General features: G+C 44.3%; 1 protein-coding gene and 1 long non-coding RNA gene across 11 annotated transcripts in view; one reads left to right on the plus strand and one right to left on the minus strand.

Moving 5' to 3' along the window:
• Positions 1 to 1,823: 1,823 nt before the first annotated feature.
• The window catches only part of Glra1 (glycine receptor alpha 1), an 80,542-nt gene continuing 56,897 nt past the window's right edge, over positions 1,824 to 25,468 (minus strand). Inside the window, exons 4-9 of one of the 2 annotated variants that reach the window (XM_005325472.4) lie at positions 16,416 to 16,639; positions 13,825 to 13,907; positions 12,407 to 12,544; positions 10,567 to 10,781; positions 8,974 to 9,120; positions 1,824 to 2,345 (exon numbers count right to left, since the gene is read on the minus strand). In XM_005325472.4, the coding sequence (XP_005325529.1) occupies positions 2,034 to 2,345; positions 8,974 to 9,120; positions 10,567 to 10,781; positions 12,407 to 12,544; positions 13,825 to 13,907; positions 16,416 to 16,639 (1,119 nt within the window). In that variant the 3' untranslated portion in view covers positions 1,824 to 2,033. The remainder of the gene's footprint in view (positions 2,346 to 8,973; positions 9,121 to 10,566; positions 10,782 to 12,406; positions 12,545 to 13,824; positions 13,908 to 16,415; positions 16,640 to 25,468) is intronic. The other variant, XM_005325473.4, reaches the window with a different exon arrangement.
• The window catches only part of LOC144378036 (uncharacterized), a 64,421-nt gene continuing 50,665 nt past the window's right edge, over positions 11,713 to 25,468 (plus strand). For 2 of the 9 annotated variants that reach the window (XR_013439511.1, XR_013439506.1), the window contains exons 1-2: positions 11,713 to 11,947; positions 13,180 to 13,662. This is a non-coding gene — a long non-coding RNA (uncharacterized LOC144378036). The remainder of the gene's footprint in view (positions 11,948 to 13,179; positions 13,663 to 25,468) is intronic. The other 7 variants (XR_013439517.1, XR_013439521.1, XR_013439504.1 and 4 more) reach the window with 6 other exon arrangements.

Consider the following 25,468-nt stretch of genomic DNA (forward strand, 5'->3'; position numbering starts at 1 on the left):
GCAACAATCAATTGATCTTGGGCTTGGATGCAAACACCGAAGCCTCAAAGCCAGTACGTTTTTGGGACACATAATGCATTCTCTTTATCTAAATCACTCAAGTTCTTCATCGTGGCCTGCTTTTTTTTTAAATTAAAAATAATCTTTTTTTAAAATATAAGCCTACATATATATATATATATATATATATATATATATATATATGCCTATATAGGCATTAACAATTGTGCCACAGAGAATGGGAGGTAATTCCCTGGGGGAAGGTGCTTTAGGGAGCATTTAGGCACCGCTCCTCTTCCATCTGCTCCATCTTGGGGTTGCTGTACAGACACAAGTAAAACCCCAAAGCGTCAGGACACACTGATTGTCAGCCATCTCTCACCATGCTGCCTACAACTTTGATCAGAAGTCAGCACACTAAGGTACAAAGTAAGAAATGGAACTCCAGTATTAGGGCCATGTGCCCAAGCAGGGAAACTGCTGTAGACAGTAGTGCCATCATTTCAGGCATAGGGATGACAGAGGGGACAGAGTCCTGCTGTTTCTGCATTGCAGACCTCCCATCTGAATGTCCTTGTCCTTCATCAGCACCCTCCAGTCCCCCCAACCCCCAACTCATCTCCTACTCCCGCTCTCTTTTCTCTGGAGTGCCCTAACTATACTAGGAAAATTCTGGCACTTCAGAGTTAGGAGGAAAGAGAAATATTCGTCTAACTTTCCCAAATGTTAAAGCTAAACAAAGCACCTAAAAGAAAAAAAAAAGACTTATAAAAATATAATGGGGACATCCCCCCAAACTTCTCACATTATCTATGATACATGAAATGCCAAAATATAATGAACAGACTTTCTACATATTATCATCTCTTCCCCCACATACACCTAATCCACAGCAGCCTCAGTACTTCCCTTTCACCTCTTAAAACTTTCCTCTGTAGATCCACTAGGTAATAAATCTTTTTCATCCAACTGGCCCCCCACCTTCCCCAACATGCACCCATTTGCAATTCCAAAGAGACTCTCCAAAAAAATAGACATTTGAAAAAAGTACATCTGTTTATACTCAGTCTATCTGCATATTACTTCTTGAGATTATTACTTTTTTTTAACCATAAAAAAGATTGCATATTGGCAATATAATGAGAAAACCATGGCGGCCATTTCCGGGTACTGGTGGAGGGTTAGTGGGGGTAGGTGTTGAAGCACAGAAGCGAGAGGGCTTACCGGAGAATGAGTGTGGTCCCTCAACTTGAGACATGGGGATTGAGGTGGGGTCACTTGATTCCCAATCCTCAGGCCTCTGAACTTTAGTCACTCTCTTCTCTTCTGTCCACCTTTCCCCATCTCCACTACCCATGCCCATGTGTACAACCCTCTTGAAGCAGAGGTGGAATGGCTTTTTGGCATGTGTACACATGGGCCAGTTTGAAGACAGATATGGCATTTGGAGGGATATGATGTGGGACACATGCCAGAGCAAGCTTATTTTGTGACTGTTTCCACTTTGGGAAAAATTGTCCATCACTTCTGTGACTTTAAAAATTTAAGCAGTTACTAGGCTGATAGGTTAAGAAATAAATCTTTTGTTCTTGTGGTTTTGCATTAATATTAAGCATGAATATATATCATATATTACATTGCTTTCCTTCTGCTCTGGGCAGACTGTACTCTCCTTCCAAATAGGAAAACTGCACAGTCCGCGGACTCAAATTTTAAAAGTTGTTATTCCCCAACTCCCCATCCCCACCTATGCCCCACCCTGCCTCCCTGGCCCTCGGTTGGTTCCTATATTAGAAAAGTCCCGCCCGCCCCATCCCCATCAACCCACCCCAGGTTAAATAGATAGTGCCACATTCTAGAATTCATGCATTAGTGCATTTTGCTATTGCACATATTGCAGAGAGAGAGAGGGAGACAAGAGTTGTGTATGTGCCCCTCCCTCTTCCCCTCTCTTCCTTAGCCTCCCAGATTCCTGTGCGCTTCCCCACTGCCCTGTCCCAGCCTCCCCCAGCATCCCCCCACATCCCAGCCCTTCACTGGTTGTGGACGTCCTCTCTGCGGACAATCTTGTAGATGATCCAATAGAACATGTTGAAGATGAGGAAGGCCATGGGGAAGCCAATGCGGGATATTTTGTCAATCTTCTTGGCTCTCTGGATGAAGAGTTTTCGCATCTCCTCCGGGGACTTGGATGGTGCGGGAGGCGGGTTGGTGGTGTTGTTGTTGTTGGCGCCTTTGACCGAAATGCCATCCTTGCCCTGCAGGCAGGCTGGGCCCATGCCATAGGCAAAGTTGAAACGGCCCTCTCCTGCCTCATCCTCCTGGAACAGATTCAACATGGGGCTCTACTTAAAATAAGACAGGGGCTGGGCACCCTCCCTGCAAGGCACTCCCCCGGGGCCAGGCCATGCCCATCTGGCTCTCCCTGACCCCCACACTGTACTCTCCCAGGTGTCTGAAGGCTTTTTGGCTGGCTGGGGAGTTCTGCCTTATAGAGGGGCGCCACTTGCATGTGGAAACAGGTGCAAACCAGGGGATGGGAACATGGTTCAAATTCTGGAGATCCATGCTAGATCTCAGCGCCATCGTGGGCTGGCAAATCCCTTCCTTCTGTGAGTCTCAGAGTTCTTCCACTTTTTCCTGTTCTTACCTCACTACCTTTCAAGGCTTTGACCCTCAGACATTTCACTGGGTCAATACTCAGTGCTGTGTAATGGATTTTGGTCTGAAGTTCAGAGGACAATTTGGACAGATCCCCTGTTTTGCCTCTGTTGCTTCCTTGCCCTGGTCCCCACCCCCTTGTTACCCAGGAAGAGAACAAGAGCTCTCTACCTTCCTGTTTCACAAGCCAGGGAAGCCATAGTTTCTTCCTGCCTCATGTCCCCACGTCTCTGGAAGTTGTAACCTCTGGGTTTTTATGATGATCTTGTTCATCATTTGGTTCCAACTTACCTTTTCAGGGTGCCCCTCCCCCATGTGCTTTGCACCTCTGCCAGCTTTGTTGGACTATTTCTGTTTCCCTTGTGCAAAATGCCTGTTTCCCTTATCCCACTGGCTTGTCCCTGTTCCCGGTCAGTGTGATCTCGCCCTGGCCTGAATCATGGAAGCACTTTTGTCTGCTCTCGTCACATCCAGCCTTGCTATCTCTCCGTGAAAATTCTGCAGTGGCATTGAAACTCCAGTATTTTGGTTTCAGCTGAACTGTTTGTTGATTCAGTGTGTGTTTCTGGGAACGTTTTATCAGCTCACATGGCCTTCCTAGATATGGAGTGCTTTTAGGATAGGAATTCTGTCTTTTGCTTGTCTCTGTGCAGGACAGGGCTAACCGAGAATAAGATATTCAATACAGAACTTGCCGGTGCCTCTCTGTCTCTACTTGTGCCACCCTAGGATGGGCCAGCATCTGGATTTGTTGCAACAACCTTTAGCTTAGTCTGGAGGCTGCCAGCCTCCGTGACCCCCCCTACCCATCTGGATTGTTATAAAAGAGATCTTATTGGTTATCTTTTTCTTGGAACTTTTTAATAGGGCTGCCATTGACTTCAGGAAAAAGAAAATCCTTAACATGGTGAGCAAGGCCTCAGATGACCTGGATCCTGTCTACCTCCAGTCTCCCTGTGGCATTCTCTAGGTAGCTTTCTATGCCCCAGTCACCCTGCAGTATTTCCATATATTTGAAATATATCTGCCTTTTCTTCTTTGGATCTCTGTTCGAGTTGTCCTTTTTTTCCTGGAATACAACCTAGCCCTAACCCTTGCCTCTGACTCCTCTTTTTTCTTCTTCTTTTCATTTTTTCTTTTCTTTTCTCTTTCTTTCATTCATTCTTTTCTCTTTTTCCCCAGCACTGGGAATCACCCCAGGGTCTCATGCACTCTAGGCAAGAGTTCTGCTACTAAGCAAGGTCCCCTGTCTCTCTCTTTCTTTCGCCTAATTTCTTTCTCAGAAGTTCACTGGATTAGACAGAGGGGAATGAAGGGAGGAGTGGGGGGTGAGAAGAGAAAAGAGTAGAATGAACCGGACTTTCCTATGTTCACCTACGAATACATGACCAGTGTAACTCCACATCATGTACAACCACAGAAATGGGAAGTAATACTCCATGTATGTGTAAAATATCAAAATACATTCCACTCTATGGTCACGTGTAAATAAAAATAATAAGAAAAAATATTATTTTTTTTAAAAAGCCTTCCCTAAGCTCCCAAGCATAGGTTAGCTATGTGCTCAGTAAAAGTGCCCCTCACTCCCCGGCACTTTTAAAGCTCTTATTTCCTGGGGTTTTTTTGCCTAGAATGCAAGAGGCTCTAGGTTCCACCCCCAGCACTGGAAAAAAAAAAAAAGCTCTTATTCCACTGTACCTCCTTGACCAATGTCTGTCTCTCCCATTCGATTGTCAGCTCTGTGAAAGCAGAGGGAAAGCTTGTCATGGTCACTACAACCTCAACACATGTGAACAGGTCCTGGCACATGAGCTCAAAGTTGATTGAATAAATAAATGGTTACTCATACTTCTTCACTGTCACCAGCCTTAGCTTCCTGGTTTTTGTTCATTTGTTTAAAGGGGGTTGTATTCCTGGCACCGGGAGGGTCTGAGACGCATGATAAATGCCAGGGAAATGTTGGTCAAATGAATAAACCTGGTCCAACACCCACACCACAGAAGTGGAGGAAAATAGGCAAACTCTGTTACACATAGGTTCTCAACAAATATTCATTCATGAGTAGGGCAATAGAAGAGGGCTTATTTCAGGCCCAGGAGAGTAGTACTCGTTGGCCAGATTACTAGGCTCGATACATGAAAGGGGTCTAGCTCTGACTCTGTGACATTTAAATATAAATCTGCCCTTGTGGAGTGATGAAGTACACTCAACATTTGGGCGGGACGACTGTATTTATATGTAGGGAAGTACCACCACATTAACTTTCTATGTATCTTAGGAATGAATTTATTCTCTGCCTTTCTCATCTGTTAAACACCAGAATGGAAGGAGCTGAGGTTTGGAATTGAAAGTTCCTCTGAGTCAAAAGATTATCAATTTCACATTGTATCTGGGAGAAAGGAAATTCCTTAGGAATGACCGGAAAAAAGCTTGCTATTCCTATTACAACCAGCAGGTGGCAGGAAACATCTGCCTATCCGCTGTTGGGGTTGAGGCTGGGGTGTGGAGCTGGGGAATCTGGTAGTGTACCCTGGAACCTGGAGAGGTTGCTCATGAACCTGCTGAGTCTAAGCCTCACAGAATTTTCTAATAATCTGCCTAATGAGGCTGCCTAGGGATTGGAAGACTAGATGCTTTCTGCCCAACAAATGAGGTAACATGGGAGAATGGTGGGAGTTGGGGAGTTTGGCCAAGATCACAGTCTTCCAGAAATTCAGGCCTGTGTCTAGTTCCTCTCCAATCACAATCTGGGGCCTAAAATCCCTTCTGCATACTACTGCTAAAAGGAGATTTCTGTGACCCACACTTGGATACCTCTAATATATAAACCTCAGCTGGAATGGCTTAACCCAAAGGAGGTTCTTTGCTATGGTGAGGCCAATTCTGTGTCCTTGTAGTTTCTGAGATTTGGGCCAAGTTCAGAGTCCTTATGAATGAGGTCACATAAACTCAAATGTGCCAACAGGACAGCGGAGAGAACTGCAAGTGCTCAAATGAACTGGGGCTGAACAATCTGTTAGAAGAGGCGGTGGTAACCTGGAGAATGCATTCTGTACTCAAAGACAGTTCCGGCACATGAATTTCATGTGGGATTGTGTAGCCAGCATGGCCAGATGCTGTGATTTTGTCAAGTGACACCAAAAGTGTGGTTTTAAAAAGATCTGAGCACCTTATTCTAGATTTTTTAAACGCTGCTGGCTAAATCCAAGATATTTGCATTTTGGATTTAGCCTTCTTAGTACCAGTCAGTGACCTGTGCCTTGAGTTACGCCTTACTTCTTGTTTATGATCTCATAAATTCAGGATTATGTTTATCTGCTTCACTGCTTAACAGATAAGAGCTCCTGGTGTATGGTTAATGTTTTGGAAAGAACACCTTGAGCACTTCCCCTGCCTGTGCCATTTGTCCTTGCAGTGGGATCCTGGGGGCTTGCTCTGTCTCACTGTGGTCAGTGTCTCTCTTCAGTTGCAAGAGAGGAGAGAAAGAGATGATTTCTGAGATTCTTTTGCAGGAGGGAGATGAGCAGGAGAATGTGATCAATTCTGGATAGTGGTTTTGTTCACACCTTACCTGGCTGGAGATAAAAGTTTTTGCTTTCCTCTAGGGGGGAATTGGGTATGGGGACGTTGGAGATAGCCTTTGGGAGTACAGTAGCCCACCTGGTACCTAACCACAGGGGGACTCATTTACACTGTAGCCTATGCAAATACACCTCCTGGAGTTGTGTAGTGGTGGTACCCAATTGAAAGGTTTGGTTTAGTCACATTTTTGGACATAGTCTTTCCAAATAAGTGTTTCCAACAAGTGTCTTTAGCACAGGAAAATGCAAAAAAAAAAAAAAAAAAAAAAAAGTAAATAAAAATGAATCCCAGAGGACTGGGTATATAGCTCAGTTGGTAGAGTGCTTGCCTTGCATGTACAAACCCTGGGTTCAATCCCCAGGACCACGTAACAAAAAACAAAACAAAACAAACAAACAAACAAAAAATTCCAGAGACAATTGTATTTGGTCAGTTTCTTTCCTACATATTATTATTATTACTTGGTACCCAGGGATTGAACCCAGGGACTTAAATGCTGAGCCACATTCCCATCCCTTTTTATATTTTATTTCTAGAGATGGTCTCACTGAGTTGCTTAGGACCTCACTAAATTGCAGAGACTGGCTTTGAACTGTGATCCTTCTGCCTCAGCCTCCTGAGCTGCTGGGATTACAGGTGTGTGCCACCAGGCCTGATGCTTACGTATTTTTTTAATAGTCAGGGAGTAGCTAGGAATCTAGTGTACAGTATAAAAAGGACTAAGGCTAGGGGTCTTTTAAGACGGTCTAGCTTGCAGAACCCACGGTTCCCTTTCCCAATACATGGTGATGTCAACTCCAAGGGCTTCCTCTGTCTCAGAAGGGGTGCCTCTTCCCTTTAGCATACTGCCAAAAGTCAACTGAATCATGTCACTGATGTTTAAGAAACACATTGATGGAAATGTGTGTGTAGTAACCATTTTAATTCAAAAAAAATTTTTTTTGTAGTTGTAGATGGACAGAAATGCCTTTATTTTATTTGCTTTTTATTTTCATGTGGTTGGTGCTGAGGATTGAACCCAGGGCCTAGCACATGCTGGATGAGCACTCTGCCACTGAGCCACAGCCCCCGCCCTCATTTTACTTTTTGACAGTTTCTCTGGCATCCTCTAATTTGATCCCCACCAGTCTCTCGCATTGGACACATTAAGTCCATTTTAAGGCTGGTGAAACTGGGCCCAGAAAGAGGCTAACTTGAAGTCATATTCTAAAGAAAATCCAGGTGACAGTTTTTTTGTGATTGATAGCATTCAGTAGTTATTTTAAATAGGTCTGTCTGAAGCTTGTAAGACCTTGGTATGTCACAGGTGAGTGGTGTGACCTGATAGATTATAGTGTCTGGGGTCCTTGATTGCCCTAATCTGCCACTGGAAGTATTTCAGGGCAGGCTGTCTGACTGGAAGGCTTCCTCTTTATCCATTAGTGTGTTTTTCCCTTTGTTCAAATGTTTAACAAGACTTATTGTACGTTCATAATACATCAGGCTCCGTGTTAGGTACCAGACATGTAGTACTGAGCAAAACCAGACGTGGTCTCTGTCCTTATGGGCCTTATAACTCAGTGACTAAGAGAAGGACATTAAACAATCACATGGTAGAACGTGTAACTATGGACCAACACAATGTTTAGAAGGATAGAAATCGAGTTCATTTGGAACATGGCCTTGGTTAGCATACACAGCACCTTTATGCTCATTCGAAAAAGGGGGTCCGTTTCTCTGGGCATGTGAACTGGAGTCCTTTCAGATAAAGTGTCAAGCCAGAACATGGCTTAGGAAGAGTCCCTCCTCGGCTAGGGCCCTTGTAGGATACAAACTGCACGGACACACCTGATACCCTTATATGAAAGCCTTAACAAAGGACCTAGGCCTTCAGCAGCTGACAACTAGACAGGAGTGGGTTGATATCAAGTGTGGTGGTGCACTGGTACTGGAAAAGCAAGAAGAGAAGAGAGAATGAGATGTCTGATGTCCTTTGTGTATGAGGAGCTAAGAAAAAAGCTATTGTGGTTAGTGATCAGACAGCAAAGGGATGAGGCTAGAGAGGGAAGTGGAGTCTCTGATCCCCAGGAGAAAGGTCTTGTGGGGAGGTCGATATGGTCCAGGGCAGGGGGTGGTTGGATCCAACAGGTTGCCCTCTCCCCAATGGCATTTCATAACCTCTGAGTTAACAGATGTTGGTGACTTTTAAAAGACAGCCTGCCAAACGTCCCTTTATTCAATCCCCACACTGGGAGGAGGATTTGCTTGTGGCCCCTCCCTGGAGACAGGCAATAAAGACTTGGAACTTGGACATTCTGATTTAAGATCCTGTCTTTTCTAGCACAGTTTCCTTCTGGAACCAAGCCCAACGAAGTAACGTAGTCTTGCAGAAAAAAAAAAAGCCAAAAAAAAAAAAAAAACCCAACACACGTCTCCCACCCTCCCGTCTTTAGGTATATAGTTAGCTATTACCTTGACCCTTCAGCTTTTGCTCCATTAGTTCTGCCTTTAGGTAACCTGGTAATTTCTGCATGGTTGCCATCATGATTGTAGGAGTGACCGCCTGTTGACCCAACTAGGTCATTATGTGGGGTGTGGGGCGTGAAACTAAAGATCTCTAGGACTTTAATTCCTATTTCTTGCTTGCTTAGCCCAATGAGAAGGATGGCCCAGGGAAAAAAAGGTATCCCAAGACAAGACTTTCCACCCACTGCCAGCTGTCCCTCCTTAGGTAGTGACCCAAAGGCCTACCTTGTGATGTCTCCGCTTCCTCCTGAATCGGAGCAGCTCTTTGTGTTGCCGAGAAACAAAGTTGACAGCGGCATACTCTAGCAGGGCTGAGAACACGAAGAGCAGGCAAACTGCCATCCAAATGTCAATGGCTTTCACGTAGGATACCTGGAGGGAGGGTAGGGAGAAATGCAGCGGGGTGAGAGCCCAGGAGAGTGGAACAGCAGTCCCCCTTTACCTCCCACTTTATTTTCCACAGTTTCGGATGTGACCATGCTCCTAAAATATTAAATGGAAAGTTCCAGAAATAACACTTTATCCGTCTTAAGATGCACAGTGTTCTGAACTGCGTGATGAAATCTGGCATGATCCTGTCCCATCCTGTCCAGAACATGAAGCATTCCTTTGTCCAGCATATCCATACTATCTGTGTTACCCATCCACAGGCCACTTGGTAGCTTTCCTGGTTATCAGATTGAAAGTCAAAATATTGATGTTTTGTGTTCAATATTTTTTTTTTTACTTAATCATTGCCCCAAGGCACAGGAGCAGTGATGCAGGTAATTTGCATATGCCAATTTGGATATCTCTCACCATAGCATATATGAGGCTGTCATTTTAAAAAGGACTTGCTTGCAAGGTTGACCCAGGACTGGTGTCTGGGATCTCGCATTTGGGGACTGTTCCTACTTTCCCTAACTGATGAGCATGGCTCACTGTGCTGTAACTGCTTATACAAGAACATGCTTTATGCTGAACATTTGATTTCCACCAAGGAGTCTGAAATTTTGGTACACGCTAGGCAGAAAATACCAACCTCCAGTTAAAACTTTGGGTGCTCAGTACCAAGAGAGTCTCTGTCTCTCTGGACAGATGTATCATGCGTCTACAGTTTTGTTGTTTGAATAAGTAAGCTCTTTGTGACTCTTCATGGGAGGGAGAGAGTTAAGAAGCCAGCACATGGATTCTTGTGTCTGACTATGTTATTATAATCTAACAGTGTATCCTTAGTTTGTTACTATGATAAATCTTAGCTGGGAGTGCAAGGTTATACTGAGTCCTGAGTCCTGTCAGCTCTCTGAATGTGGCGATGGTCTTGGAGATCCCTGACACAAGTATTTGCTACTTACCGTGAAAGGAGAAGAATATGGTAATTAGCTCTAAATGTGCATGGAGGAGAATGGAAGTTAAGAATTTGAGGTTTTTGGAGACAGAGTCTTGTGACGTTGTTGCTGAGGCTGGTCTGGAACTCCTGGGCTCAAGAGATCCTCCTGTCTCAGCCTGTGGAGGAGCTATATACCACTGCACTTGGCAAGTTTTAGTTTTCCTTTTTTTTTTGTGTGTGTGTGTGTGTTTGCAAAGTTGAGTTTGAATAGTAGATGAAACAGAGTGTGTGTCTAGTGATAGTAGAGAATGGAGCAGAAGGTGGTGTCTGGCAGCCTGTATGGAATGCAATGTTGAGCCTGGTGCAAGGTTGGATGGACTAGAACACTGGACCGTGAACATATAGTAGGTAAACACCACTAATAAGTTCCATATGCTCCCCTCATCTCTGGCAGTCTAGACAGATGAGTGCTGTCTTTTTCTATGCAGGTGTTCTGCAGTGTCACTTACCTTGGGCAGGGATGCTCTGGAGCCAGAGCTCTGAGTGGTCATGGTGAGCACAGTGGTGATGCCCAGGCCCACACGGGCTGGTGCTGCATCCATGTTTATCCAAAAGGAAATCCATGAGAGGATGACGATGAGCAGGCTTGGAATATACATCTGGATCAGGTAATAGCCCATCTGCCGCTCCAAATGGAACCGGGCCTCAATACAGGTGAATTTACCTGTAAGATATTATAGTGAGAACACAAGTTAGGCTGGTGAGTGGGAGCAAAGGGTTTGGGGTCAAATAGCTTTGAGTGGAGTTCTGGTTCATCCATTTGTTAGCTGTGTGCTTCGGCAAGAGTATGAATGGTTCTGTATCTGTTTCCTCATCTGTGGTTAATTGGGGATAATACAGTTTGTCCTCCATAACAGCAGGTTCTACATTCATGGATTCAACCAAATGTAGGTAGAAAATATTCAGGAAAAAAATGCACCTGTATTGAACATGTATGGACTTTTTTTTTCTTGTTATCATTCCCTAAATGGTAAAGTATAACATGTATTTACATAACATTTGCATCGTATTAGGTATTGTAAGTAATTTAGAGATAAAGTACACAGGAGGATGGGTGTAGGTTATGTGCCAATACTACACCATTTAATATAAGGTTCTTCATTCTTGGATTTTGGTGTCCAATGGGGGTTCTGAAACCAATCCCTTGTTGATACCAAGGGATGGCGGTAATAGTAGTAGTAGTAGTAATACCTACTTCATGTGGTTATTCATATGGTTATTGTGAGGATAAAATGAGATGATGCTTTTGAAGAACTTAGCACAATCCTCACATATTATAAATGCTCAGAATTGTTACTTGTCTCCATCATCATCATCATCTCCAATATCACCATCCTTGACCTTGGTCCCCACTCCCTCCCTTGTCGTGAGCATATCCTGTACTTTCACTTGCTCAGGGATGAAGAGAGTGACTTTGGAGGCTCTGAGACTTCTCTGAGCTGACTCAGAAGGGGATCCCAGATGGACCAGAATCCAGGCTTTCTGTCCCTTCAACTGGGATTTCAATTTGCACGAGAGCCCGCAGTGGCTTCTCTCAGTCCCTCCCCTTCACCCCTTCTTCTCTGTGACCTGCCACCAGTCAATGCCTTTCCTCTCAGCTGGTTCAGACAGCAGCTCCCTACCAGCCTGCCAGCTGGCATGCCAGGTCACTGATTGTACCCCACAGTGCTTCCGTGAGCTCTCTCCCAGTCTGTGACAGGGCATGCAAAGCTAGTCTTCATCCAACACCAGTTCATTCCCGTATCGATCTCCCCGCCAAGGCTGTGCTAGTCATGGAGACAGGGTGTGAGCTAAGCAGTTGTGGTTTTCCTGTCTTCCTGTGGCTTCCAGGTGAGTGGACCCCTTCTAACTAGTTACTGATCTGAGCCGCCTCTTTGTACCTCCCTCTTGCTGAGGTCTCGCATGAGTATTCTCTATACTTTTGCCCTATCAGAAATGCCAATTCCTGGGTGATAGGGACTGTCCTCCCAATATGAGTTCTTCCCCTTCAGCCTTAGGAACAGGATCCATTCTGCTATCTGGAATAAAGACTATATTTACCAGCTTCCCTTATAATTAGGTATGGCCTAAACTTAAGTTACTTACCCCAGGACTCACGGGGAGAAAATTTCAGAACCACTTTTTGGTTTCAAAACCTATTCTCTTAACCGCTAGGTGATAAATACAGATCTGTGAGCACCACGGGCACTGTACAAGCACTATAGAATCAGTGATAGAATATGAGCATTTGAGATGACCTCTGGTCCTGGTTGGGGGTGGGATCTGAGGACAGCAACCTCGTATACCTACCTGTGTTGTAATGCTTGGTGCAATATCTCAAGTCCTTCTCTTCCTTCAGGATAAACTGGGGCAGGGTTAGTCCATCTGCCACCTGTACAGCTCCTTGCTCCTGCCACTCAAAGATGAGGTCATTCATGGTGTATCCAACTGGGATGGGATGAGAAGAAGCGGCAGTGATTACCCAGGGTCACTTGTTTGAAGCGTGTTGTGGTTAGGGTTAGAGGCTGGGCGAGCCATCAGTCACTTGATGGAACTCATGGGATCATGCAGCCTTCTCTTTCTCACAGAGGAGGGCAAAACTTTGTTTACAGCTACCCCATAACCCTTCCCTCTCCCTCTTTCCTCCACGTCCTGCCTTAGCTTGTCCTGGTGCCCTCCCCTCCCTGCCAAGCTGAAGAGCAGTTGACACCTGATGCTCTGCCTGCACCCCATCTTGGCCAGCATCCTCTTTTTCTTGCAGCAGATTTTCTTGGGTGGGGGAATGACTCTACTGTTCAAGCTCATGGTAGGACTATCTGCTGGGAGGGGATAAGGTATGAAATAGTGACCCAAGCTAGACTAATCAGACTCTCTGCCCCAGGACTTTTGACTCTTGAGAGAGGTAAAGGAGGTTCTGAGTTGGCTGGTACTGATTCCCCTCGGAGGCAGTGCTCCAAGCAAGTGGTCCATTAGTTCCCAACACTTAAATGCTGTGCTCTGGTTCGTGTACTTTTAAGTTAATCAGTTGGTTTCTATATTTGCAATGTAGGGAGTCAGGTTTTCTTTCTTTTTTTCTTTCTTAGCACTACTGGGAATTGAATCCAGGGAAACTCTACCACCGAGCTATCTCCCAGACCTTCTTAGTTTTATATTTTGAAAGATTCTCACTAAGTTGCTCAGGCTGGGCATGAACTTGTGATCCTCCTGCTTCAGCTTCCAAGTTACTGGGCTTATATACATGAGCCACCGCACCTGCTTCCAATCTGTTAAAATCCTGGTCCTTCACAAAGCCTCCAATACCCTCTCCTTCCAGAAGAGGAAAGGACTCCTCTGCCAAGTGGCTGCAGCATTTGCATGTCTAACAACATTCTTAGCACTGGCTGCCCTTAGTAAGAGTTACTTGTGCAGTCAGTCGCCTCTCCTCCGCTGAAGTGAACATTCCTGGGAGTTCATGGACCTTGGCCTACTTTCTCCTCAGTTCCTGATATGCACAGTCACAAGAGACATGGAACAATGCTTCTTTGGAGAATGCTGCTGACTCCAAACTTGGGCCTCGGTTGAAGAAGGTAAGGGCAGTTATATTTCTAGTGTATTTTCTAAAAGCAAAGCCCTTATGTAGTGTTTTGAGTTTTTACAGTGTTTTTGTTTTCTTTTCTTTTTTCTTTTTTTTTTTTTTTTTGGTAAATGGGAGCCTAGTTCTCTAGAAAGGACTCATGCAAAGGACTCACAGCTTTCCAGTTGCATGATACAGGTCTGGACATCCATGGGGAAATTCTTCAAGTCCATGGGGCAGGCCAGTGTCAGAGTGATTCTAGGAAGAGAGGGAGTTAAATGATGCTGAATCCATATTCAGAGAGACTGCGTCTCCATCCTAGTTACTAGCAGAAAAGCAATTATTCCGGACAGAGAAAGAAGATCAAAAAACTAGTGTTTATTGAATAAATGTATGTATAGTTCCAAGTTCCTTATATGGAAATAGAGGCTTAGAGAGACCAAGTAGCTTGTCTAAAGTCACACAGAGTCAGAGGAACTTACAGGTTTATTTGGAGTCTGTCTGGCTTCTAGAGACCCATCTTTAATAGGTTGCCTGGAGGTCAGGGGCTGTCCCTTCACCCCCCTATTCCAACTCTTCTGAAGAGTCCTCAGGTAGAGACAGAGTCCAAGTTATCAATGGAGCTGTACCAGGTTCAGGCATCCTCCCAGGGGCTGTAAGTGGATCCTGACTGCCTCCCCTCACATGCTGGGCTCCTTAGAAGTTATTTCAAAGAGGGCCCCTGTCTGCTGAAGGTTCACACCCAGCTGACACATCTGTGGGCTTCTGCCAGGGTCAGGTGGCAGGCGGCAGGCTCCCCAGGATTCTGGGCCAGCTATTTATTTCAGGTTGTTCAACCTTTGCCAGGGCTGCAGGCTTTCCCCCCTCAGGGGAATGGACGCCTGTGGCTCGGGCTGGGATATGAGACTTCCCCTGGAAAGGCTTTGCCAACATCAAAACGCCCACTGCAGGTGGCAAGGAAGAAAAGCTCTCAGATCATCAGGCCAACTACCTCTTCTGACAGGTGGGGATACTAGGGTGCAGGGGAGAATAGATTGGGACTTATCTAAGGTTGCAGAGCAAGCTGATGGCTCAGCCAGGAGGCAAAACCATGTCTCGGAGCCTTTGGACTCAGACTATCAGTGGGGTTGGCTTGTGCGTCGCTGGCTGGTTTTCCTGCAGCGCTGTCCTGAAATGTTCCCCGTCACACCCCAAGATGCCTAACTGATGCTGTTCTGGGGAGACTTAGCTGTGGGCATCTCAGCTGTGCATGGAGAAAACGGCCCTTTGTGAACCTTCTCCCTCCAGCTCACACCCACAGCTCTGCATGTGGGTCCCTTCAAGTACAAAGGAGAAGCAAGAAAGGGAAAGGGGGAAGGAAAAGGGAGGGGAGGAAGAGGGGAAGGGAGGAAGTGGGGAAAGGAGGGGAAAAACAAAGGGAAAGGGAATGCAGTGGAATTCTGAAGATAAAAAGCTCCAAAGTGGGGCAGCTGTCACACTGGGTTAATTTCCTGAAGTTGAATGACCTTGGGAACATCACTTTCTGCTGATTTGTCCTTCTGTCATGCAGCACTGGGACTTAGCTTCCTGGAGATATGAAACTAGCCTGCCAGCAGTAAAACTCAAGCAGGGTGGCCCGCTCCTCCCCCAACCATTTCCTAAAAACCCATGGCTCTCCCCCTCTGCATGCATATGGCACTGAGGGAGGTGAGCCTGCCCCTGGGGGTGGGTTCCTCACACCCCCTCCCCATCTGTCCCATGGAAAACTGGGTCTAGCTGCACCTGAGGGTTAGGTGTAACCTCTCCCACAGGCCTGACCTTGAAGTCTCATCTCCCAATAGAAATAAAGTCCATTCCCCTGAAGAACTGAAGGGAGAGGGCGAGTCATTTCTGACCAGTGTCCTTTAAAGCACTTTGAAATAAACACGTATTCATTCGTTGAATATTTAAGTACCTATTGAATATCATTCCCTGCTGTAGGCTTTGAGATTAGCCCAGGTGGGAATCTGGGTTCTGTGATGAACTAACTGTGGGAATTTAGGCATGTTATTTGAATTTTTCAGACCCTCACTTGCCTCATCTGCAAAATGGGCATAAGAAAACCTATTTCATACAGTTGTGGAAAGGATTAGATATACAAAAAATACTTAGCACAGTGAGTAAATTCTCAATGAATGGTAGCTGTTAGTTTGCATGTGTCAGGCCATGTCTTTACCTCTTGGCCATTGGTCATTGTCCCCATACCTTGGGGGAGGAGATTTGGGACTAGGTGGGGAGGAGTGGCAGGGCACTCTGAAAGCTTTGCCCCTATCCAGTGTCTTCAGAATACCCCGCAGCTGAGGAAGGGGGTCTAGCCTCTTGATTGTCAGCTCTGTGGTAAGGGGGTTGACAGAGGACAGAGCAGTCCTGCCTGAGCTTGTGGCAGATTCATCCACCCGGCAGGCCATCAACTTCCTGGTTGCTATGATTTTTCAGGCATTGTGCCATTGCTTCTGCCGATGGTATTTAACTCCTCTTTCTTGTTCTGTTGAAATGCTGAGTTACTTTAACAACACCTTTTCTAGCATCCCTTCCCTATCTCCTTGGTTATGTGAACCACTTGCCCCTGGGACTCCACGTGGTATTTTGTTCTTACTCATTGAGCTTAGGTTACAAACCTGCGATGCCTATGCTGCAGAGGGGTTGAGTTGCAGGGCCTGTTCTTCTCTGTCGGACCCCCACTTTGGTGCCTGCAGTGGGCAAAGGCACGTTCTCAGGAGGGAGTGGACGGACCTGGAGGGAACTCACCTGATGCTGTAGAGGACATTGCCATTCCGGGAGATTCTCAGCAGTTTGTTGTCTGTGGTGATCTCATGGAAGTGGGCCCCCTTCTCGTTGGCAAAGAACAGGTCAGGTTTCCAGATGGAATCCAGCATGGATGGGTCCAGGTCCAGAGAGTCATCGGGGTATTCATTATAGGCCAGACGGGGGTCGTTCCACTGTTGCCGCAGAAAGATGTTGACCCTATAGTCCTGGAGCCAGGAAGCAAGGAGGAGGAGGCAGGGTCAGGCCAGGGGACGCCAACTCTCAGAGGGCTGTCACCTTTCAGCCAGGGTCCCCCCAAAATCCCTCCTGGGGGACATTATTGGAGTGTGGTTGCATCTTACATGGGGTAAGAAGTAAAGTCTGTGCCTCAGGGACCTTGAGAGTTGGAATGACTCCGGACAATTCTCTCAATACCTGGCTAAGTACACTCGACTCTGAACTGAGGTTATTTAAGTGTTATTATTTCTCTTAAAAATTTTAAAAGGTTTTGGGGCTGGGATTGTGGTTCGGTGGTAGAGCGCTTGCTTAGCATGTGTGAAGCAGTGGGTTTGATTCGCAGCACTACATATAAATAAATAAATAAATAAATAAATAAATAAATAAATAAATAAAATGAAAGTCTATTGACAACTAAAAAAAATTTAAAAGGTTTAAAGACTAATGTAATATACACCTGTTTTCATCATCCTCTTTTGTCATGTTTCCTTCATTTTCTTTTTGGATAAAAGAAATGACAGATCAAGTTGTATCATTTAAGCACGGTAACTTCTCTGGACCCCACGTGACCCAACTCTCTGCTGAGGGCTTAACTGTCCCTGCTGATCCTGGTGGAGCTGAAAAGAGTCCATTTAGTTTCCATTCACAACTAGAGGAGGCAATAAATAGTGTGTGTTGGTCTCAGTGGCAGAAATCTGGGTAATGCGATTGAATCTTTCATTAGGAAAACTTTTGTATTTTGTCAGTGATTCATGTACCATGAATCATGTGGCACTACAAATAGAATTTGGGGTTTCCCAAGGAAGAAGGGCATAGATTCTGTGTTGGATTCTCAAAAGGTCCTATAGTTCCCCCAACGACTTTTTTTTTTTTTTTTTTGATACCAGGGATTGAACCCTGGTGTGCTTAACCACTGAGCCACATCCACAGCACTCTAGATAAAATAAAATATTATAAAATATTTTATTTAGAGACAGGGTCTCACTAAATTGTTTAGGGCCCTGCTAAGTTGCTGAGGCTGGCTTTGAACTGGCGATCCTCCTGCCTCAGCCTCCTGAGTTCACCACCACCCTTATATCCCCAAAATTAATAACCTCATTTAAGTCCAACTTTATATTTCTTTCCTTCAAGAAATAATGTCCAGGGCTGGGGATGTGGCTCAAGGGTAGAGATCTTGCCTTACATATGCAAGGCTGTGGGTTTAATCTCTGCATCTCTGCCAACCCCTCCCCCCCCAGAAAAAAGAAAGAAAGAATGTTCACACATGAGGGCTGTTATTGCTCTTTTTCTGAGGGTGATGTATGCATGAGGTCATACTATGTGGGTTTTTTTTGGTGTGCTGCTTCTAAATCCTCATTAGTTTCAGTCCATCATCATGGGGGAGGGCTAACAACCTTCCCACTGTGGCCCTCACCCCTGCCTGATTCCTCCCTCAGCACATGCCTCACTGTTTTTGCCTGCAGAAATATCAATAACTTCATAAAATGTTCCAAGGTATTTTATAGGCTTTTCCTCTAATTTAATCAAAGACTCTCCCTCCAGCACCATAGAAAGTGACATTTGGTCTCATAATCTCGTGTCTTATAAGTCCCGTGGTGGAGGGAGAACTTGAGGCCAGGCCTAGATGTAGGTACTTTGTGTTTTTTTTTGCTGATGATAATGGATACCTCTGAATCTGGCCCCACCTGACCAGGGGGTTGGAAACAGCCCCTCTCCCCCCCTGTGGTTTTACGTGGTGTGTGTGTGTGTGTGTGTATGTGTGTGTGTGTGTGTGTGTGTGTTATGATGAGGAGTGATGAGGAACGGGAAGAGTCCCATCAGAGTGAACAGAATATAAATGGTTCGGCAAAAAAGTCTTCAGTCCCCAAACCCCTGCTGTACTTTTGATGTTCCTGCCAGTGACATGTCAAGACTGTTTATGTAGCTGGAAGGAAGAAAAGAAAGTGACATTTCTTAAAATGGTCTGTTAGGCACCAGGCGCTGTTCTAGATACTGTCACACACATTTAATTCTCACAAAATCTTTGCAAGCAAAGATTCAGATTCCCCTCCGCGAGGGTAAGGAAGCAGGTTTGGAAAGGTGGAGAAAGTGTCTAAGCCTGGGGTGAGTGAATCGCAGGTCTGGGGTCAGAATTGGCATGGGTGGAACCCTTTAGTGAGTACTCCCACCTGATCTCACATGGGTGCAGGGAGTCGATTCTTGCTGGGGACACCCTCTCTTGTCCTCATTGCTTGGGCAAATTCTGCCTGTTCGGCTTAAGCCTTATCTCCTGCAGGAACCTGGATGCTCTGGCACCTGTAGGCTTTTTTTTTTCCCCCCCTATCTGATCTCCTAGGAGATGGGAATCACCAGAAGCATTTAGCTGAGCACTTGCTCCCTGTGTGTGACTTATTTCCTCAAATTGTTTGGTAGCAATTTGAAGGGATGTAGCAGATTTAGTTTCTCTTGCTCCATCCCTCCTACCCTCCCAGTCAGTGTACATATCAGCTGCCCAGACCCAGGAGAAGGGGAAGGAGAAAAAGTCGGAACAGGTTGGAGCATCATTTGATAGCTGAAGACCCTGAGACCCTGAGAGGGAAGGCCTTATTTAAGGTCATGTAGCATTTCAGGAAAGGACTTGGTATTAGAATCTGGCTCTGTTTCTCTAGACCTCATTGTTAGAAATTAGGTGAGATGGTCTCTAAGAACCTACCCAAATCCAATAGCTGAGTGTCATGAGTTTCATTTTACCCAAGAACACTTAACTTAGCATCTACTAAGTGCCTGGCACTGTTCTACATCCTGGGGAATCTTCTGAGAAAAAGAAAAGTCTATTTATTCAGTTACAGAGCTTACAGGGTAATGTTGGTACCATGCTGAGGGCTCTGGTGGGGGCTATGTATGGTGTTGGGACTACAGAAAACAGGTGTTCTGCATCTAGATGCAGGGCTGGAGGTCAAAGAAGTGTCCAGGAAGAAGCAATGTTTAAAGTGAGACCAGAGGTTGAACCAAAGAGGAAAAGCATCTCAGTCACTCGGAAGTACATTTGTGAAGGTCTTGAGGCAAAATAAAAGGGTGGAAAGACTGACAGGTAAATGATGAAGGAGAGGAGTGGGAGAAAGCAGAAAGGGTCTTGCAAGCCATCCTGAGAAATTCAGATTTTATTGCAACAGTAATATGAATCTTTTGAAGAGTTTTAAGTATAAACGGACATTATTCCACTTGCATTTTACTATTAGTATTTAAAAATATTCTATTTTTTTAATTGCAGAAGTAATGCAATTTGTTGACAGTAAAAATATTAAAATGTTCATTATCTACAAGAAAAAAATAGAACCCGTAGTGTCTCATTATAAGATGACTAATGAAAATTTAAAGCAAGAGACCTGGAGAACATGCTCAGTGTCTGTCCCCAGGCAGCTTGACTCCTTCTGCGGTAGCAGTCGGCTCCTTCTCTCGGCAGCTGCTACCCAAACGAGTTGCCACCATTGATTTTTCTCCTCCCAAGTTGGTAAACAGCAGTGGGAAATGCAGTTCAGAAGAGATCAATGTAATTGGTGTAACAGGCTGAAAGCTAAATGCTGTATTGCTGACTTTGCCTTGTACTTCTGTTGGTTGATGTTCGACATGCTGGGGATCCATGTTCAAGTTCAGGGGCTAGAGAAGCAACATTTGAATTCTTCAGCCCAGAACTCCAGCTTCCATTTACAGTAGCATGTTTCTAGGTCCCCCAAGGTAGCCTGTTACCCCGAAACAGGGAGATTTCTAGAGTTCAAGTCCAATGGTCTTTAGCATCAACTCACTCATCTTGCCTTGAGATTCCTTGATGTTCTGATTTCTGGTAACTGGGCAACTAGCTGTTTGGCTTCTAGAGCATAAGCTCATCGTTTGTTCATTCTGCAAACACATATCAAGGACTTGCTATGTGTCACCTGCAGTTAGATCCGTCCCCAACCATACCCTTACTGTGTCTAATTTGAGATTCTAACTTCTAATAAGCTCTTAATTTAGTATTGCAGTAAAATAGAATGAAGTGCTTTTAATAGGAAAAAGCTAAGAGGTGTGAGTTGGTGGGAAGGATATGTGGAAGGTATGAGGCCTGTCCATTGCCCTCAGAACCAAGAGACATGGCACCAAAAGGTGGACCCCAAGAACCAGATTCAGAGACCTTTTGAAGTCTCAACTTCCAGCTCTCAAAGGGATATCTCTTCTCTCCACACCCAAATCTACAAGCATCTGTAAGACTGAGTTGAAGTACAACGGGGTGGTGTGTGGAAGTAGAAAGTCTTGGTCTCTACACTCAGAGCTCAAATTGTCTAGCAGGAGAGAGAAAATTTATTCACAAGTACTTGCCATAGAAGACGGCAAGTGACAAGGGTCATGAGAAGTCCTAACAAACTGCTGTTAAGTATTCTCTCAGGTCTCAGAGATTCATTCCAGCCTGGAGGGGTGAATCAGGAAAAGAGAGAAGGTGGTCTTTGAAATGCCCCCTTTCCGTTTGTTCTTCTGCTAGCATCTCTAGATCTCGAATTGTTCACTGGGAAAGGAGCCCGGTGGTTGAGAGGAGAATGACAGAGGTGACACCTAGAGGCTTAGAGCAGGACCGGATAGAGGGAGCAGGGCCACAGCCTCAGAGCATTTAGGATTGGGATGCGTAGCTGGGGTAAAAGGAATCTCATATTTTAAACATGGGACAATTAAAACTAAAGCTGCTCTAAAAAATTAAAGTCATGACAATAATAAAAAAAATGGGACAATCAAAGGAGTAGAGGCATTCAAGTGGCTCCTCCTCGCTCAGTCACTAGCAGTAGAAGTAATACCAGCGCTCTCACTGAGGACCTAAGCACACGATTTAGCTTATTTTATCCTTAAAATAATCCCATGACATAGCTGTGTTCACCCTGATACTATTTTATTCACGTCCCACAGTGGTAACGGGTGGGGAGGGCTGGATTTTGAACCTATTTTATCTCATGATATAGAGTCCTTGCTTTGCACCACTGGGCTGTCATAAGGCGGTGAAATGAAGGGACGTGAGCTCTGGATATGCTTGATTGTCAAACCAGGGTATTTGCCTTTTATTTTGTAGCCCATTTGACACCGTTGAAGACTTACTGGGTGGACCGGTATCAAGGTTCAACTTCATAATCAGCAGGGCAGGACTGATTGTGAGGTATTGGAAATGAGAGGAAACAGATACAGGGAGGTCTGGTTTGAGGCCGTTTGACAGTCCCGTTGAAAGGTTAAGAAGAATCTAAACTAAGACAGTAGGAAAGGGAACTGGGCATAGGCAAGAGAATCATAGTTATTGATCATCATTATCATCATCATCATCATCATTTGCACCATCAAATATTATAGCTAGAAAGAACCTTGGGGACCTCTTTCTTCTTCATTTTACACAAGGCTCAGAGAAGGAAAGTGCTTTTCTCCAGGCCCTACATCAATTAAGTGACTAAGATGGAATGCATATGAAGTCATTTTTACTTCTATCCTACTTCTTTCTGTTTCTATATTGTATACCTTTGGAGGTAGCCCCAGGCCCAGGAGGAGGAGGACACAGATGAATCTGCTGTCAGGCTGGCTCAGCTTTCCTGGAGAAGTTTTAGCATGGGCTTGGCTCTGACAGGGTTTGGGATTAAGATGCATAAGAGCTGAGTCAGTCTGCCAAAGACCAGGAGCCATGGGGTTCATTCCGAGTGGGGATGCTCAGGCTTGGTTTATGACCTATTGCTTCCTTTCTTACTCTCTGCTCTTCTTCTCACTTTCCTGGACCTCTGAGAAGCACTATGACACGAGTCTTATGTGTTTTTTTTTTTTTTTTAACCCTGCAAATATGGTAAGAGCCTCATTCTCTGCACTGTCCTTTGAGCATGTGAACCTGGCTCAGCTGGCGCAAGTAGGGTTTACTAAACCATCGCAGAGTGGCAGGTACAGTGTGAAGCACTTTATAGGGAACTTCTCACCAAATTCTCACAGTGACACTGTTTTGCAAATAAACTGAGACCTGGGGATATTAAATGCTTTGTTATAAATTGAGTGGCAGAGCTGAGATTCAGCTCCAGGACAGTTTGACTTCAAAGTTCTATACTTTTAAGTAACAAACCTATTGGCTCTTATTACTAACAATGTCTTATAATTTGCTACTTTTTGTTTTTCCAAGCCGTCCTCACATTAGATTTTGTCTGTGAGGTTGGTATAGAAGAGAAGATTCTTCTCCCCATTGAACATATGTGGAGATAAGCCCTCAAAGCTCAAGTTCCCATTGCCAGATATTGGTAGATCCAGGACTGATAGTAACAAGGTAAATAAGACGAATACATGGAGACTTTACCATGCACAAGAAATAAGAACTTTGTATGTGTGTTATTTTATCTTCACACTATTCCTGTAATGTATGTTATATTATCATTCCTGTTTTACAAGTAGGGAAATCAAGGCATTCAGAAATTAAAATATCATTGCCGACATCAGACAACTAGTCAGTGGCAAAGCTGGAATTCGAACCCAGGATGTTAAAGCCAGAGTCTAGGCATTTAAACTATAGAGCATCAAGCATCTCCCAGAATTGCCTTGAGAATTCAAGACACCACAATGCTATCAGTTATGGCCTCTGGCTGCTGTTACCTACCTGTGGGTTTGTAGTCGCCCACAAGTAGCAGGAAGTATCACAAAAGGCAAAGAACAGAAAGCTTTTGCCCCAGGTTTAACAGTGCCTTTTTCCTTATTTGGCCCACAGATTTGACTCAGGGTCTGGTTATACTCAAGTCCAGTGCTGGCAGACTCCCCAGATCCTGCCTCTTGTCTCCTTGTCCAGATGCCTAATTTGTGCTTAAACCTCTCTAAGTCACCATGCTGTCTGGTGCATGCTCATTTGGAGATCACACAGTCAGAGCTACATTTGTTGTTAAGAACTGTAGACATTTGGATCAGTGGAGCTGAGCATCATTCTAGGTCTGTAGGGAATCACTAAAGCCCAGTATGAGTTTAATAATCACATAAAAATGCTAATAGCTGCTACTTTTATTGGATGGCTAACATTTGCTAGAACTGTAAATGTATTTATAAACTTTTTATCAACCTAACCTACTGGGTATTACCATACTCATTTTATGTATGAGTAAACAGTGAGGTTAAAGCAGAGGTTAGGAGTCTTACCTAAAGTCATGTAGTTATAGGTACTAGAACATCTATACAGATACAGGACTTATGGTTTCCAAGTTCACACTCTTTTTTTTTAATATAATTTTGTTCTGTTTATTTCCTTTTTTGTAAAAAAAAATCTAAGCCAAGTTCCATCTACTCTATTCTAAATTATCTATTTGAAATATTTATAATTATTATATTTAAATATTTATTTGAACTAAATATTTTAAAATTAAATACTATTTAAATAGTAAACATTTTATTAAATATTTAAAACATCTCATTAAAATTTTTATTCAATATTAGATATAAAATTTAAAACAGTCTCTGGGGTAAATGAAGGAAATATAGTAGACTGAGCTCATGTGACAGGTTCGCTCATAAATATTCTCATAGTCAGTATCAGACGGACAACTTTGGATTGTGATATTGAACCATGGGGTGGATTTATAATTGGTTGCCAAAGGATGCAAACTGAAGGGTAGATATTAACTCAGAAAGAGGAAGAATGACACTGTGGCAGTGAAGTCCACAGTCATGAGACATGCCACTAGAAAACATGGAAGGAAAATCATCAAGAAGGCCCAACAGAGGCGCCCAGTGCTCATTTCCTGCAAAGAACCCCAAATAACAAATAGATAACTACACTGTGAGGAAATGATCTAAGGAAAAACACTGGAATTTGGCAAGGGACAGATGGGAACACTGTAGGACATGAAAATTCAGTTACATAGAGAAGGGACCAAAGTACTCTGCCTCTATGACACTGGTGTTTTAGTCAGATTTTGGATTACTGTGTACAAAAAGACCAGACAAGAACAAACTTAAAAGAGAAAAAGTTTATTCTGGTTCATTGTTTCAGAGGTTCAGGTCATGGTTGTCCAATTCTGGACCTGAGGTAAGGCAGAACATCATGGCGGAAGGGTGTGGTGGAGGAAAGCAACTCAGGACACAGCAACCAGGAGGCAGAGAGAACTCTTCTCACCAAGGACACAATATAAAAACCAGAGGCACACCACCAGTGACTTACTTCCTCCAGCTAAATTCTACCTGCTTACAGTTACTGCCCAGTTAATCCATATCAGTGGGTGGATTCACTGATTAAGTTACATCTCTCATAAGGAAATCATTTCATCCTGAAAATTCTTGCATCTTCCTACCCATAAGCATTTGGGGGGCACCTAAAATATAAACCATAATAACTTGTTTCCTAGATGGATCAGCTCAGAGGCAGGAGAGACTTCTTAATGTAGGGAAAAGGTAAGAAGGAGATTTCCAATGCCCCCCATTACTAGTGCGATCACTATAGTCCTAGCTATAGGAGAGTTCATTGGCCCCAAGCTCCGTTTAGGGAACTTCCTGGAGTCCATATAGCTGTACTGCTTCAGTATAAATTGTTCCCCTTACTCAATGGGACTCAAACTGCTATAGCATAGCACCAAATTGAGAACACACATTGATTACGTTGAATAAGTCATATGAGACTATGTTACTGTGATCACCCAGAACCAAAGCCATGGCACCCTACTTAATCAATACCTTAGTCCCTAACTACAGGAAAATTCCCTACAAAAGCTAAAAAGAGATCATGGTTCCACCATATGTTCATATATCAATAAAAACACACACACACACACACACACACATACACACACACTCACACAAAACATGAAAAGGCAAGGAAACATGACACT

The sequence above is a fragment of the Ictidomys tridecemlineatus genome, chromosome 1, assembly GCF_052094955.1.
Source record: "Ictidomys tridecemlineatus isolate mIctTri1 chromosome 1, mIctTri1.hap1, whole genome shotgun sequence".
NCBI classification, from domain to species: Eukaryota; Metazoa; Chordata; class Mammalia; order Rodentia; family Sciuridae; genus Ictidomys; species Ictidomys tridecemlineatus.